At 29.0% G+C, this 13,307-nt stretch overlaps 1 protein-coding gene across 3 annotated transcripts in view; it reads left to right on the top strand.

Annotated features, from left to right (window-relative positions):
- LOC127716608 (putative methyltransferase NSUN7) overlaps window positions 1-12,918 on the top strand; it is a 28,147-nt gene extending 15,229 nt beyond the window's left edge. The window contains exons 5-11 of one of the 3 annotated variants that reach the window (XM_052222852.1): window positions 631-841; window positions 2,080-2,223; window positions 2,981-3,082; window positions 3,986-4,236; window positions 7,066-7,243; window positions 9,624-9,644; window positions 11,131-12,918. In XM_052222852.1, the coding sequence (XP_052078812.1) occupies window positions 631-841; window positions 2,080-2,223; window positions 2,981-3,082; window positions 3,986-4,236; window positions 7,066-7,243; window positions 9,624-9,644; window positions 11,131-11,276 (1,053 nt within the window). In that variant the 3' untranslated portion in view covers window positions 11,277-12,918. Of the gene's footprint in view, window positions 1-630; window positions 842-2,079; window positions 2,224-2,980; window positions 3,083-3,985; window positions 4,237-7,065; window positions 9,033-9,623; window positions 9,645-11,130 lie in introns of those variants that run through there. The other 2 variants (XM_052222851.1, XM_052222850.1) reach the window with 2 other exon arrangements.
- Window positions 12,919-13,307: the final 389 nt, after the last annotated feature.

The raw sequence follows: 13,307 nt of genomic DNA, 5'->3' as shown, positions 1-13,307 counted from the left end.
AAGGTAACATTGCAGAATATCTACTTTACTGGTAGACTAGATAATTATGATAGTTTAAAACCACCACATGCTTTTGAGCCTGTCCTTAAGTCATGCATCTGGTCAATGGTTGTTGATGTCTCTCTATTGATGATTGGGTGTTGGTGTCAGTTGTTTTAGCTTGATTGTTGTTTACTTTCTGTCCAGCGGCAAATATTTCATTCAAGTTTAGGAGGAGAACAAATTAACATCAGTTGTTAAGTATTTTTTTTTAATTCAATTGCAACTGATCTAGACTTATTAGTAATTAATTGCTTTCTATTCAAAGTAGGTGAATTGTTTACTTCTGAAGGCTGTAAGATCATTTATTTTTAATTTTGTCTCCATTATCTTTACTCCACATCTTCTATCATTCATATTCAACCTAACATTTATAGAACCAATATAACAATGTAAACCTTTCAACATATTGAATTATTTAACACTTAGCTGAGTCCATATCTGCATATTTTTTTGTGATTTATTTCAATTGTTTGATTTTAATCTGGATTTTTCCTCTCAAATATTTGATGTGTAAATTTGAATCTATGTTGATTTCAGTAATGAAATAACATTTTGAATAACTTTGTGTACATTTTTTTTATTTTGTAGGATAAATCAAGTTGTATAGCACCACATTCTATCAAACATTTACTTGGAGATGACAGTGATCTCATACATGTAAACATAGGATCTGGTCTCACCACAGCACATATAGCCAGTCTCCTCAATAATAGCAATAATCATGGATGGGCATTTGGTGCAAAATCTACTACAGAATCAAAAGCAATACAAGCACAATTTGAGAAATGTGGAATAAAAGGTAAAAACATGCTTGAAAAGATCCATGGTCCATTTTATTCAAATCTATAACACAAAACGAATTTTACTACCATTCACAATTATAAAAGGGCCACAGTTTATCAAACTAATAGACTTTACTTATATACTTTATTATTATAATTATGTTAGACAGTGATCCAGTTTATGTCCATGTATGATGTATTTTGGATGAAGGTATTACATCAAGATTAGATTCAAATTTCATATTAAAGCAAATCCAAACCAAAGTTCAAGAGCTTTATGCAAATTTTTTTACAAACTGATATTTGTTCTTGGACAAATTTCAAGGTCAAACTTATATAACTTGTTCATCTAATCAAGGTTTTAAAGTCTATTCAAGCTTTTTAAGTGCTGAATAATGGTATAAATTTTATGAATGATAACATATAATAGATAATAAATTTAAATTAAGTTCCTTGTAACAGAATGATTATGTAAGTTTTCAGAATAAAATACTGCAAGTTACATACACGATAACATTTTTAGTAGAAGTATAAATAATATTCAAGTGCTTAATATTTATTAAATAAACATTTTTACATATTTTAAGGTTAAATGTTATCATGGTACATGAAAATACTTCACTTTGGTTCTAAAACCATATTTATTAGGCTAATGTCCAGTTTTGTGGCATACTTGTAAATTTCAGAAGTGTTGTCAATTACTTTGTAAATATTGAACAATTACTGACAAGTATTTATAGCTTTGAAAGGAAATAAAGAAAATTAAACAATAAACTTTACAAGTAAAAATCTGAAATGGCTTTGTCACTGTCAATATTTTTCTCCATCAGATAACATTGAAGTCAAGTTTTATTTGAGAACCTTTTTATAAGTTACCTCAATCAGTATGATATCAGAAAGAAAAAAAATATATTATTTAGATCATACCAGCAGAAACCAAATTTTTTTTTCTAACGTTAATGAACAAAATGTATTTTAGGATTCCTTTTTTCCTCAAACTCTTTGATTAATGAATTTGAACAAGCTTTAAGAACAAGATAATTTAAGAATTCAATTCTTCTCTTTCCATGTGATAATAAGTGCACTGAAAAAAAGTATTTGAGTTTCTCAATGCTTTAGCTTGAATCTTCAAATAATGAGGACAGATTCTATTTTAGAGTGAGGAGATTATAAACCTACCCTTTGATTTTATTTGTCAATAATAGCAACAATTTAAAAACTGTTTACTGATCTGTTATTTTTATTATTATTAAAGGAATCAAGGTGCCAACAGATTCCTTTCTAGATATAGATCATGATGACTCCAAGTACAAGAATGTGAGAGTGATACTGGTCACAGCAGACTGTAGCAGGTCTGGTGTCACTAATCCTGTAGATTTTATTGTCAATGAAGGAGAAGGTAATTATTGATTTTGATACAAAGTACACAAATTTCAGAACAACTGGTGTTATAGCAGCAGGGCTGGTGGCATTACTAATCAAGTTTTAGGGTTGTTTTTTTTTTTTTTTTTGTAAAAGAAGGAGATATTGAAAAAGCTGTGTTTTTTTATAAGTATTATAATGAAATAATGAATTGGAAACAAGAGAATCTGTTGGCCTCAAAAGTATTTGCCATTTGTACTTAAAATACAGTCAGAGTGGAAAAGTATGGGCACTGCAGGGAAGATAGACATGGGATCTTTATGTAACAGCTAGTGCTAATTACCATGCATAAAATTTAAAAATAATCTTTGTTATGGCATTTCATATTGATTGATATAGTGCATTATATATAGACAGGTTTGAATATGACATGTACCAATTGTATTTACAAACTTGACAACATTTGTTGTATTAAAAGATACCTCAAACAAACATTTTTCAATGATTGATAAAATAAAATGTTTTGAAACTAATGGAAAACATTTGTATATGAGTTAGTACATTACCAAACCTTGAAATAGGGTTTCCGTGTTTTTGAACTTTATAAATAATAAAATCAATAGATCTTTGAATCAGCTGTTGATAAATGTTTCATGTCGTTGAGTGTTAATGCATTAACTGTAAACAACATGCATTCTACATTTATCTGAAGTCAAACTGTATGCACTTTGCTTTTGTTCATACATGCAAATTCGAAATCAGTAATTAACAATAATTCATAAAATTTGTTGCAGACATGAAAATATTAAAAGACATGGCAACAGGGGATGTTAATATGGCTAGAATAACAGAACTTAGTACTGCACACATGAATGTAATGAAACATGCTATGAAATGTAAGTACGTAGAGGTTAGGAAGTTGTTTTCCATATAGGGTTTGATAGCTGAGTTCACATGTAGTCTAGTCTGGTTTAAGGTCATAATATATTGCAGAGGCTAAAATAAGAAATGAAACCTTAAAATCAGTTAGAATTTACCCTTTTTCTTGAGGGGAGAGGGGATTATAGTGACATAGCATATAAGCTAATGGAACAAATGGAAAATGACTTCTATCTTGGTACAGTCACTTTCCATTTGTAGGTGTGTAGGATGTACAGGAATGAAGCTACATACTGGAAAATTATGGACAGTATTTATAATGCCTCATATTGGCAGTTGACACAATCTCTAAAATGAAAAGAATCTTTGCAATGACTTATTGCTGAGTCCTTAGATGACCCTCCTCCTTTTTGCATACTCCATCCTGGTTGATCAACATAATTATCTACCTCATTGGTTTTTTGTTCAATTTGGTCTTGTCCTGCATGAAATATTTGCACTGGACATTATTCAATCAGCAATCAATAAGTGTTTGAATAAACTATATCATACTCTCTACTTTTAATATATTCTTTCAGCTAAGGAATATTATATACTTTACAGTGAACAAAAGATGAAATATCACCACCTTCTTTCAGGGCATATTCATAACAGCCAGACACCTGACAAAAAACGTGTTTGTTTGCTTTAATTTCCCAGTTACTTTGTTGTCAAGTATAAAAGAGCCAAAATACCTTAGATCTAACCTTCTACTTTGGGGTATTCACCCACTTTTTAAAAATGAGTGGATTATCCTGATCTTTACTTTTAAAATTGATGGATATACCAAGAGATTCAGTAAATCAACAAATTTTTTTCTAAAGAGTTTTTTAACAACTAATTTTTTTTTAATAAAATCTATGATTCCTTTCTTTCTTTAGTTTCCAAGGTGCAAGCAGTTGTATACATGACCAGATCTATTCATGAGGCAGAAAATGAAAATGTTGTTGTCAAATCAGTGGAATATACAAATATGGTACAACAGAGGAAATTCCCTTGGAGAGTTGTTCCCCCTGTGTTACCATTCTCTGGAGAAGAGATAGAAAAGAAAATAGGGATCATTGGCAAATACATTAAGTTCCATCCAACAGAGAAATCCAGTGGTTGTTTTGTTGCTGTCGTTACTAGAGAGGTATGCTTAATTCAGTTTAAACAGTTTTTGGATTTTGATGGGCTTTTTTTTCCTCGCTGCATATGATGGTAGAATAAACAAACAACTGAATAACATTTGATACTGTTCACTCAGTTACCCCCTTAAATCACTTATTGTTGTGTAGATATCTATTGTCCTTAAATTGTCCATATCAATCAATGCAATACAATTGTTACCTTAGAGGGGCATCTCAATACATATAGGAAGATGTGGTATGAGTGCCAATGAGACAACTCTCCATCCAAGTTACAATTTATAAAAGTAAACCATTATAGGTCAAGGTACGGCCTTCAACACGGAGCATTGGCTCACACCGAACAGCAAGCTATAAAGGGCCCCAAAAAATTACTAAACATTTTACCCAACTTAGTTTATTTTAACACCTTATGCAGGAACAGAAAAAAATGCCCATCAAAATCCAAAAGAGATTTGATCTCTCTGAAACACAAAAAATGCATTTAATTTTTATATATCTTGTGGATGCTAGTCCTTCAAACTTTTCCAACTGCACAGGGTTGTCTGTACTCATAGTAAACTTTTAGATGTAAACACAGCCATTTTTGTCCATTTGTTATGATGAAACTTAAGTAAGAAACATTCAGTGTATTGTAGAAAATTCAGTTGATGTCTGGCAGGTTTTCTTAAGTCTTTTTTCAAGAGCATTTTTTTTTAATGAAATGGAAATGTTTTGTTGACAGATTCCATGGTGATGAGGAAATAGATTTGTATGAATGATTTATTCACAATGTTTAAAAATCAGCTGATTTTCAGCTCACAAACATTTTTATTTATTTTTATTTCTTTCAGAAATCTTGTTCATTGTTGTAAATCAGTCTTTCTGTCTTGACGCCTTGATCCGTGAATTTCTACCAAGACTATGAAAATAGCAACACTTTGTTGAATAAAAACAAGAGAAAACTTTTCTTTAATATTCATGCTTTTAGAATGTTTTATTCACATAGAAGAGTATGAATGCATGTTAGGGAAGTTTCCCATTTATAAATCAATAAGTATTACATTGCTTTTAATTTAAAATTTTTAGTACACTTGAGATGCAAGGTGATGTCATTTAAAAAAACCATGAAATAAATTAATGGCAGTTAAAATGTATTTAAACAAATGGCTACTTTATATTTCAAGTACTGATAAATTAAAAAATCAATCTTCCTCATAAAATTAAACTGTTTTAAAACAAAAATCTTTTGTAAGAATGTAAATTACAAAGAAAAAAATACTTGCTTTCTCACACTTAACCATTTTAAAATCAATGTTTGTTTAAATGTATATTGAACAGTTAGGTTTAGGGTTTAATTGATATGATGAAAGTCACATTCATCTAAGATTAATAGTTTTATCAATGCATATATAGCACATTTTATTATAAATCACAAATGTCTGCAAAATTTTGGTATTCTTTTTAAAATTTAAACAAACTGTATTGCATATCTGCTGCTAAAACAATTTTTTTTGGACACAACATTAGATCATGTAATCCTGTAGTAGGTTACTGAACCATCTTGCAATCAAATTTGTAAAATATTTAGATTTTGTTAGTTTTACTATCCATTACACAATGTCATGTGAGTTTTCAGGACACATTCTACTGCTTAAAGTGATTTATTTTGCTTTTATATTTGTTGTGATACATTTGTTTTCTGAATTTATTAAATTTTCTGCCATGAAGTTCGACTTTCTGTCTGCCTCTTAGACAGAAATGGTTTAAGTATTCAAAGAAAACCTTCATTAACTATGTTATATATTCCATGGTAAATTGGATATTGATTGTAAGATGTTTCACATCTAGTGAAATCCAACCCCAATATGTAATGCATATAAAATGGGTGTGTAAAGTTCTACATTTATAACATTTTACAGTTGATACCATGTAAATTGATCAAAATTTAAGGGGACAAGAAAAATTAGGTCAAAGAAAAAATGACAAAAGATGTCCAAAAGGCTAAATATATCAATATTTGTTTGAAGGGTTCATTTGGTATTTTAATTAATGCCCCCGAAAATACATATAAAACATACAATGATGATCTGATAATAATTTTTATTAAATACATTTTAATAAAACTGGCATTTGTTTGTTTAATATCTATATGATTAACATTCATATTTCTATTTGTTATTCTTAAAAAGAGTAGGCTAATATAAAAATTATCAGGTGAAATATTTCAGTTTGCTTAGGTTGAACTCTTGGTTACATATGTAAACATTCAATTTTTGCCAACATGAAAATTAAATTTTGACACTGATTTTACAAAGGTCATTAACATGGTGAATCAGTCTTTTATAATATAAGTAATACAAAAATGGTCAGAACTGTTCTCTGTTATTATCAAAACTGACATTTAAGATGAAAGAAAACATTTATATGTCATCTCTTGACGTCATGATATTTATGACGTTTAACAAATGAATAATCTTGATCTTTCCCTGCATATTACACATATTACTGTACTTGTAATATGAATTGCAACTGCCAACAAGATATTTCCCATGTTAAAATAACCTTTGAATTTGTTAAATTTACATCAAGAGTTATACTAGATGCTCTGCAAATGGACCATGGATTCATTGTTCTTTTGTTTTCATGTCCATTAAAAATTAATGCTTAAAGTATCAGTGCTGTAGAATTATAGTTTTATGCAATAAGGAACCTCTAATATGGAAAACATCTTATTTAGAAAAATTTGATATTATTTATCTTGTTGATAAATCTCAAATTTTGTGACCGGTTTAAACAATTCTATCAAATTTAGATATCAAGTTTAAACATGATTAACAATTGTATATTTACAGCCAGAAGATGCTAAAGAAGCAGCCAGAGATGTTTTAGCAAGAGCCCAAGCTAGAGGTCTACTACCATCTAAGAAATCAAAAGAAAAACTTGTTAATTCAGAAATGACAAATGGTGAAGTAGATCATATCCCAAATGGCCATGATGCTGAGGCTGAACCAAAACTGCTTCCTAAACGGGGTAAAAAAGGGGCAAGAAAGCTTCCTGTGCACCATGCTTCTTCTACGCCGCACCCTAAAGCTTATGTAAAACCACAGGGAGTTAGTCCTGTGGCTAGTTATATAAATGCTGCCATGAAATGGCGACGCCATTCAGCTAGCACAAAATCTACCGTATCTGGAACCTCTGTAGGATCTCGACTTTATCAGTCTCAAACTAAAGTGTTCACCGATCAAAAACTCGATAAAACCAAGTATGTTTCAGAACATATAAAAGTTATCAAGCACCCAGCACCATTTAGATGAAATGTTGATTGTAATGTTTCACTCATTCGTTAATATGAAGCAATATTTATTTCACCTAGTCCTTGTATGATCACATGGTTCTATTTTTAGATTTTGTGGTGCTAACAATATGTTTCAGTGGTTATGTTATGAAGTATAGCATGTAAAATGAATGTATGATATTGAAATTACTGTAAACCAACTCATTTTTGCAAGCAACTTATTTTGGCGATCTTTGTGAGTGGAAAAAATAAATCCATATAAATAGTCGCCAATATGTAAAATGGATGCTCACTATACAAATATAAAAACATCAAGAAAATTGTGAAAAATAAATTGCTGCAAAGTCAGCTTGAAAGGGCTAAAAGCGAAATAAAGTATCCCCCAAAATAAGTTGGTTTACAATATATTCATGCGAGTGAGAATGAAGCTTTGTTTACGTGTATAAATGTGCCATGTTTGTGTTGTATATTGAAATACTACTGCAATTGAAGATTTTGATTTTAAGGCCAGTAAGCTATTCAGGAAATTATTTAAAAAGCAGTTTTTGACTCGTGTTTAAAAGAAAGTTCAAAGCAACAGTTCCTTATAACGTCTGATTTACGTAAAATGAAGATGTTTACCATCAATATAGTGTGTCACTGGTTAACCTAACTGGATCAATAGCAAGATTGCTAAATATTCACAAGAATATACAACATTTGCTTTCAATCTTGAAATAATAATTCTTCTAATATTATAGGACATTTTCTTTCAATTTCTGCCATTTTAATTACTTTCTTGAATAGCTTATATATCTATGTACACATATTTAATTAACTTTTTTTGAAAGTTCCGCAATATTTATGTTTTCATTCATTGACACTTGACCTTTTGCATGGATTCTATTGCAATCTTTTCAGCCTTTTGTTAATGGTAATTTATACAGAATTAATATCTTGTTTAACATAATCTAATGTCCATGTTTTGGTGTTATTTTATGGTGTGAATTTCATCTTCACTTTCAACCTTTTGTTATGTGTTTGTATGGAAGATAATTGTTCAATATTTTCTTATCTATCAAATTAATATTTGACAACAAAAGCTTGTGTGGTATTAAACTTTACTTGGCCTTTCCGTTTTATATAAGTTGAATACTAATTTGTTTACTTATCCCTAGCCTGGTCTACTTTTCAATAATGGAATAAGGAATAATATAGATTAAGATGTGTTCAGTGCCATCATTTTACATCAGTAAAAAAAACATATTAAGCATGTTAATATCTTCATTTTGAAACAGATCAAAAGGGTTTTTATTTTATTATTATAATGTCCAAAGTAAAATAAATATTTATGGTAATTTGTATTATTATCATATATTGAATTAAGATTTATCTGTTTACTGGTAATTTTTTGGTGTTTAATTTTTAAAGTCCATATATTGGTTTATTGTGATTTACTTATTGATAAGAAATATTTTGCAAATTGCTTTCCCAAGCGTTAGTAATCAACAAAGTTTTGTTTGGAATGTCTTAGTTTTTAAGAAATTTTTTTTTTCTCTATAGGACAAACTTGTGTTTTAAATTGAAACTATTTAAGTTAAGCTACCTATTTATCAATGAAACACTCTTTATAACATGCCTATGCTGTTTGTTTTTTATTTTATTCTTTAAAAAGTCCAGCCATAGTTGTGATGAGAAGTCCGTCATAAATGGTAATGTAGGTACAAAGTGGACACAGATAACATTATGTGGTTTAATTCCTCACTTTTCTAGACTAAAATAGATATTTCTTTTGGATGTTTAAGTTACACAAGACTTAAGGAGCTTCACAAATATAAATGAATCCCTCACAGCTCTTTGAAAAAAATTGTGCAATGTTTCATATGCCTCTTAAAGAATAATGGACACCAGGATTAAACTTACAACAATGTGGATAATTTAAAACAATGTCATGTTATTATATTTCACCATTGGTTGATAGGTTGTTTTTAAGCCTGTAAGTAGGTATAATATATACATGCATTAATTGTTCCAAAGAAAATTAATTTTGTTTTCTTGTTATATTTGTTGTTTTTTTATTTGGAAAAGATGTTTAATTATTGACTGTTGTTGATTAAGATCTGTTTTACATTTAAGAAAGAGAAAAACTACAAAGAGGTAAGAAAAACTGAAATGTAATTTTTTATTTTTCACGTTTTGACTGAAGTATTCACTTCGTTTCTTGCATGTAACAATAAAAACACACTCTTTAAAAAAATTTTGATTTTATTCTCACTGGATTAAAAGTTTTTCAGAAAGATAGATACTGAACCAGACATTTTTATTTTGTCAAAAATACCACATAACCAGTAACCTTGGATGTTTCAACTTAAAAATAATTTGCGATACTTTCAAACTTTGTGCACTCGTTATGAAATATTATCACTGGTTAACATAAAAGATATATTTACAAATAATATTTTTGTACTAAGACATCTATTTTTGTATTGATGCCAAGCAGAAAATCGTTATGGGATATTATAAATATATAAAGGTTATATCAATTTAACTCGTATTTATAATTTAAATATATTTACCAGATTGATTTATCAAAAATATTTGACATTATAAAGGTGCTTAAGATATGTTATTTGATGCTGCCTATCGTTAACATATGGAAATGGACCTCTTCTCCTTAAATCAACATTTTAACATTTATTACATTAAATTACGCAGATAAAATGACTTGATGTATTCTTCAATTATTAATCTTCTTACATCGGGACATACTCTAGCTTTTCTGACGCATGTATAAAAAAAAGAAGATGGCATGCATTAAAAGCAGTATGTATGTTTGCTTAATCGTACATATCGATGTGCTTACGGCTCAGTAATAATTGTACTTCTTATACCAGGACATTTTTTACTTATGGTATGCAATGCATGACATATTTTGCTAAATATTTGGATTTTATATCAGCCATTAATTCATTTCACCTGACTGCATGACATCTTTTTTCCACTTTTAGAATTCAGTCAGATTTAAATAAGATAACATTTGTGTCACTGTGGTTTGAACATTTGGCAAAATGACTTCATTGTGTATTTTTATGAAGATATTAAATTTTAAAGTACATTGAACAGTGATATCATTTTGAATTGAACAAGCCCAGTTTTTCGAAAAAATATGGGATATTGATTACAAAATCAAAACTTTGATTTATTTTGAATTTGATGATTTTCAATAAGACTGGTTTCAGTCAGACCTCTTGAAACTAAAACAGTTAATGATTTGTACTTTTTCTAATAATCATTGATGAATTTAATGCTTGTGGACAACACTTTATAGGTTCTCACATTGATGAAATATGTGAGGGGGCCTTTATTGAAATGAAATTGAGTTGAATCTAAATTTCATATTGGAAAAAATTAGTGCTAGCTCATTGAAAGAACATATTGAAAATACTTGAATAAAAATCCTTGAAAAGATGACTACTTCTGTAAGAGAAATATGTTTAATCATCTCACGTTTACAGTATAGGAGCCAACTTTGTTAACAATGGAAAAGAAAATTTACAAAATCTGTTTGTAGTTTGATGATTTCAATGACAAAATTTGTTTTGCATATGTTGAGTTTGTTTAATTAAGAATTGATTTTTGACAGAACCAAAAGGAAGAATACGCCATGAGCAGATTCTTAATCATCTAGTACATTGTAAAAAATGTACATGTATTATGCATAGACCTCCACCCAGTCTGGAAGGCAGTAAAAGTTCTACAAGTAGCACTCGAAAGGCCTTCACATCATAGATAATGCATATAATGCATACAAAGACATAATCTGAGACTGGGAGATTGTAAAAGTTATACTGTTATTGAATAATTTATTGAATTCATTTTGACTTTGTATGTCGGTAGAAAATGACGATATCCCTATAATCAGAATTCGTCTTTGATAATACTTCTAATGATTTTATTATCATTTTTATTTACAAGTGTAACAGTAGGTGTTAATTAATGGGGAAAAAAGTTGATTTTTATCAGCTGATAAAAAGTATATGTTTAAAAAGTAAACCATCAATTTTGTTGACTTTTAGATGGAATTGTTATTTTATTTTAAGTGTTTCACAACCTTTAGGATTTTCACCATTTTCAAATAAATGGGCCTTTCCTATTACAGTTTAGTCTGTGTAATATAGGGTTGGAAGTAAATACAATTCTGATACAAATGAAAATAAGAATTAGGGGTGGTAGGGTATAAAAAAAAGTGTTGTCCAACCCCTCATACATTTTACCTGTAAGAACCATCAGGTTGTCATGGGTGGAATACTTTTGTTTGCAAATATGCAATGTTTGCAAAGGATGTTTTTGAAATGGTGAATTGGCACGATTGTAGAATGATCAAGAACAGTATAATACATTGTTAAGTGATACATTGTTTTTATTTATATATTCTGTATTTTTTTCAAAGAATTGGTTGTATGTAATTACAGAAAACTTATTTTAAATAACAAAAGAAAATTGTTTAAATCCATTAAGCTATCAGTATTGATAACAATTGAGTTTATGTATTTTTAATATTGTTTTATATTCTGTGTATTAAACAAAAGGTTTGACTGTGATATTTATAAATGTGATAGTCTTACAGCTTGGTAAATTAGTGCTTTATTGTTCAGATTACTTATGTGCATATCAACATTTCATTCATTTATATATATCATATCAATCAATACATACACATAGCAATGTTACATTTAATTATTCATAAGCTGTATTTTATGTACCATTTTGCATTTCACATGTGTAAAACATGACTACAGTACATCTGATTAAACTTTATTAAAGTCATCTTATTTGAAGAAATAGAAAGTAAACTATAATTTGAAGAAAAGTACTCTTTAATGTGGAAATATAATTATACATTTTTATAGGTTCGTTTTTGTCTAGAGTGTTTTCTTAGACAAATTTCAGTAGAACAGGCAATGCATTTGAGGGGGGCAAAACTATACATCCTAATGTTTAGAGGTAATCATTTTTTTATGTGTTTTTCATGGAAGAATTTGAAAGAGAATTGAACCCAATGAAAACAGACTGTTGATGAATTAGTGGGCATTATTTTCATTTTCTTTTCAAATTCTGGACAAACTACTTTTAAACTTTAACTGTCCGTTAAGAGGATTTTTTATATATTTGTATGAGACATGACTGACCTGCGCTAAGAAAACCTTGACTGCAGTCAGTATTTCTTAAGGTATCACAACAGTTTGTAATTGTAAGTTTTTTTATGATTAATGAATCGTTAAGTTTATTATTATTATTTTATATACTTATTGACACATCCGTCCATTTTACAAACATGTACAATAAATAATTGTATCCATCCATTTTAAAATCAGTGCTCTATATTTATTTGTTAATAGAAGTTCAATGTTAATAAAATTATAAACAAACATTTTATGTTGTGTTTTTCTGTGACAGTACTAAAGAAGCAGGTATTTTATGCATTAATTCTTCTGTGGAACCAGAGGAAAATGCTACCTTAAACGCTTATACAACTAAAATACATCAGAAATTACTTCAAATTTTCTGACAATGGATTCCATTGATTATCCCTCACTCCTATGATTTAACTTATGTATCAACAAATCTCATATGTCTGTTAGATAGGAACATTTTACATGTGATGCCCTTGCCATGAAAGGGGCATTGAAGCTACGAGATATAAAAAAAAATAATATATGATTTTTTTATTTGTTCAATCATTAATGAAAGTGAAATAGTGAAATAATAATTTGCTTTTAGGAGCCAGTTTGGTTCAATTTTGTCAGAATAAGCAAAGAA

This window comes from Mytilus californianus, unplaced genomic scaffold (assembly GCF_021869535.1).
Source record: "Mytilus californianus isolate M0D057914Y unplaced genomic scaffold, xbMytCali1.0.p SCAF_9, whole genome shotgun sequence".
Lineage (NCBI taxonomy): Eukaryota > Metazoa > Mollusca > Bivalvia > Mytilida > Mytilidae > Mytilus > Mytilus californianus.
Note: the sequence above shows the minus strand (reverse complement) of the source record. Positions and strands in the feature narration are given on the sequence as shown.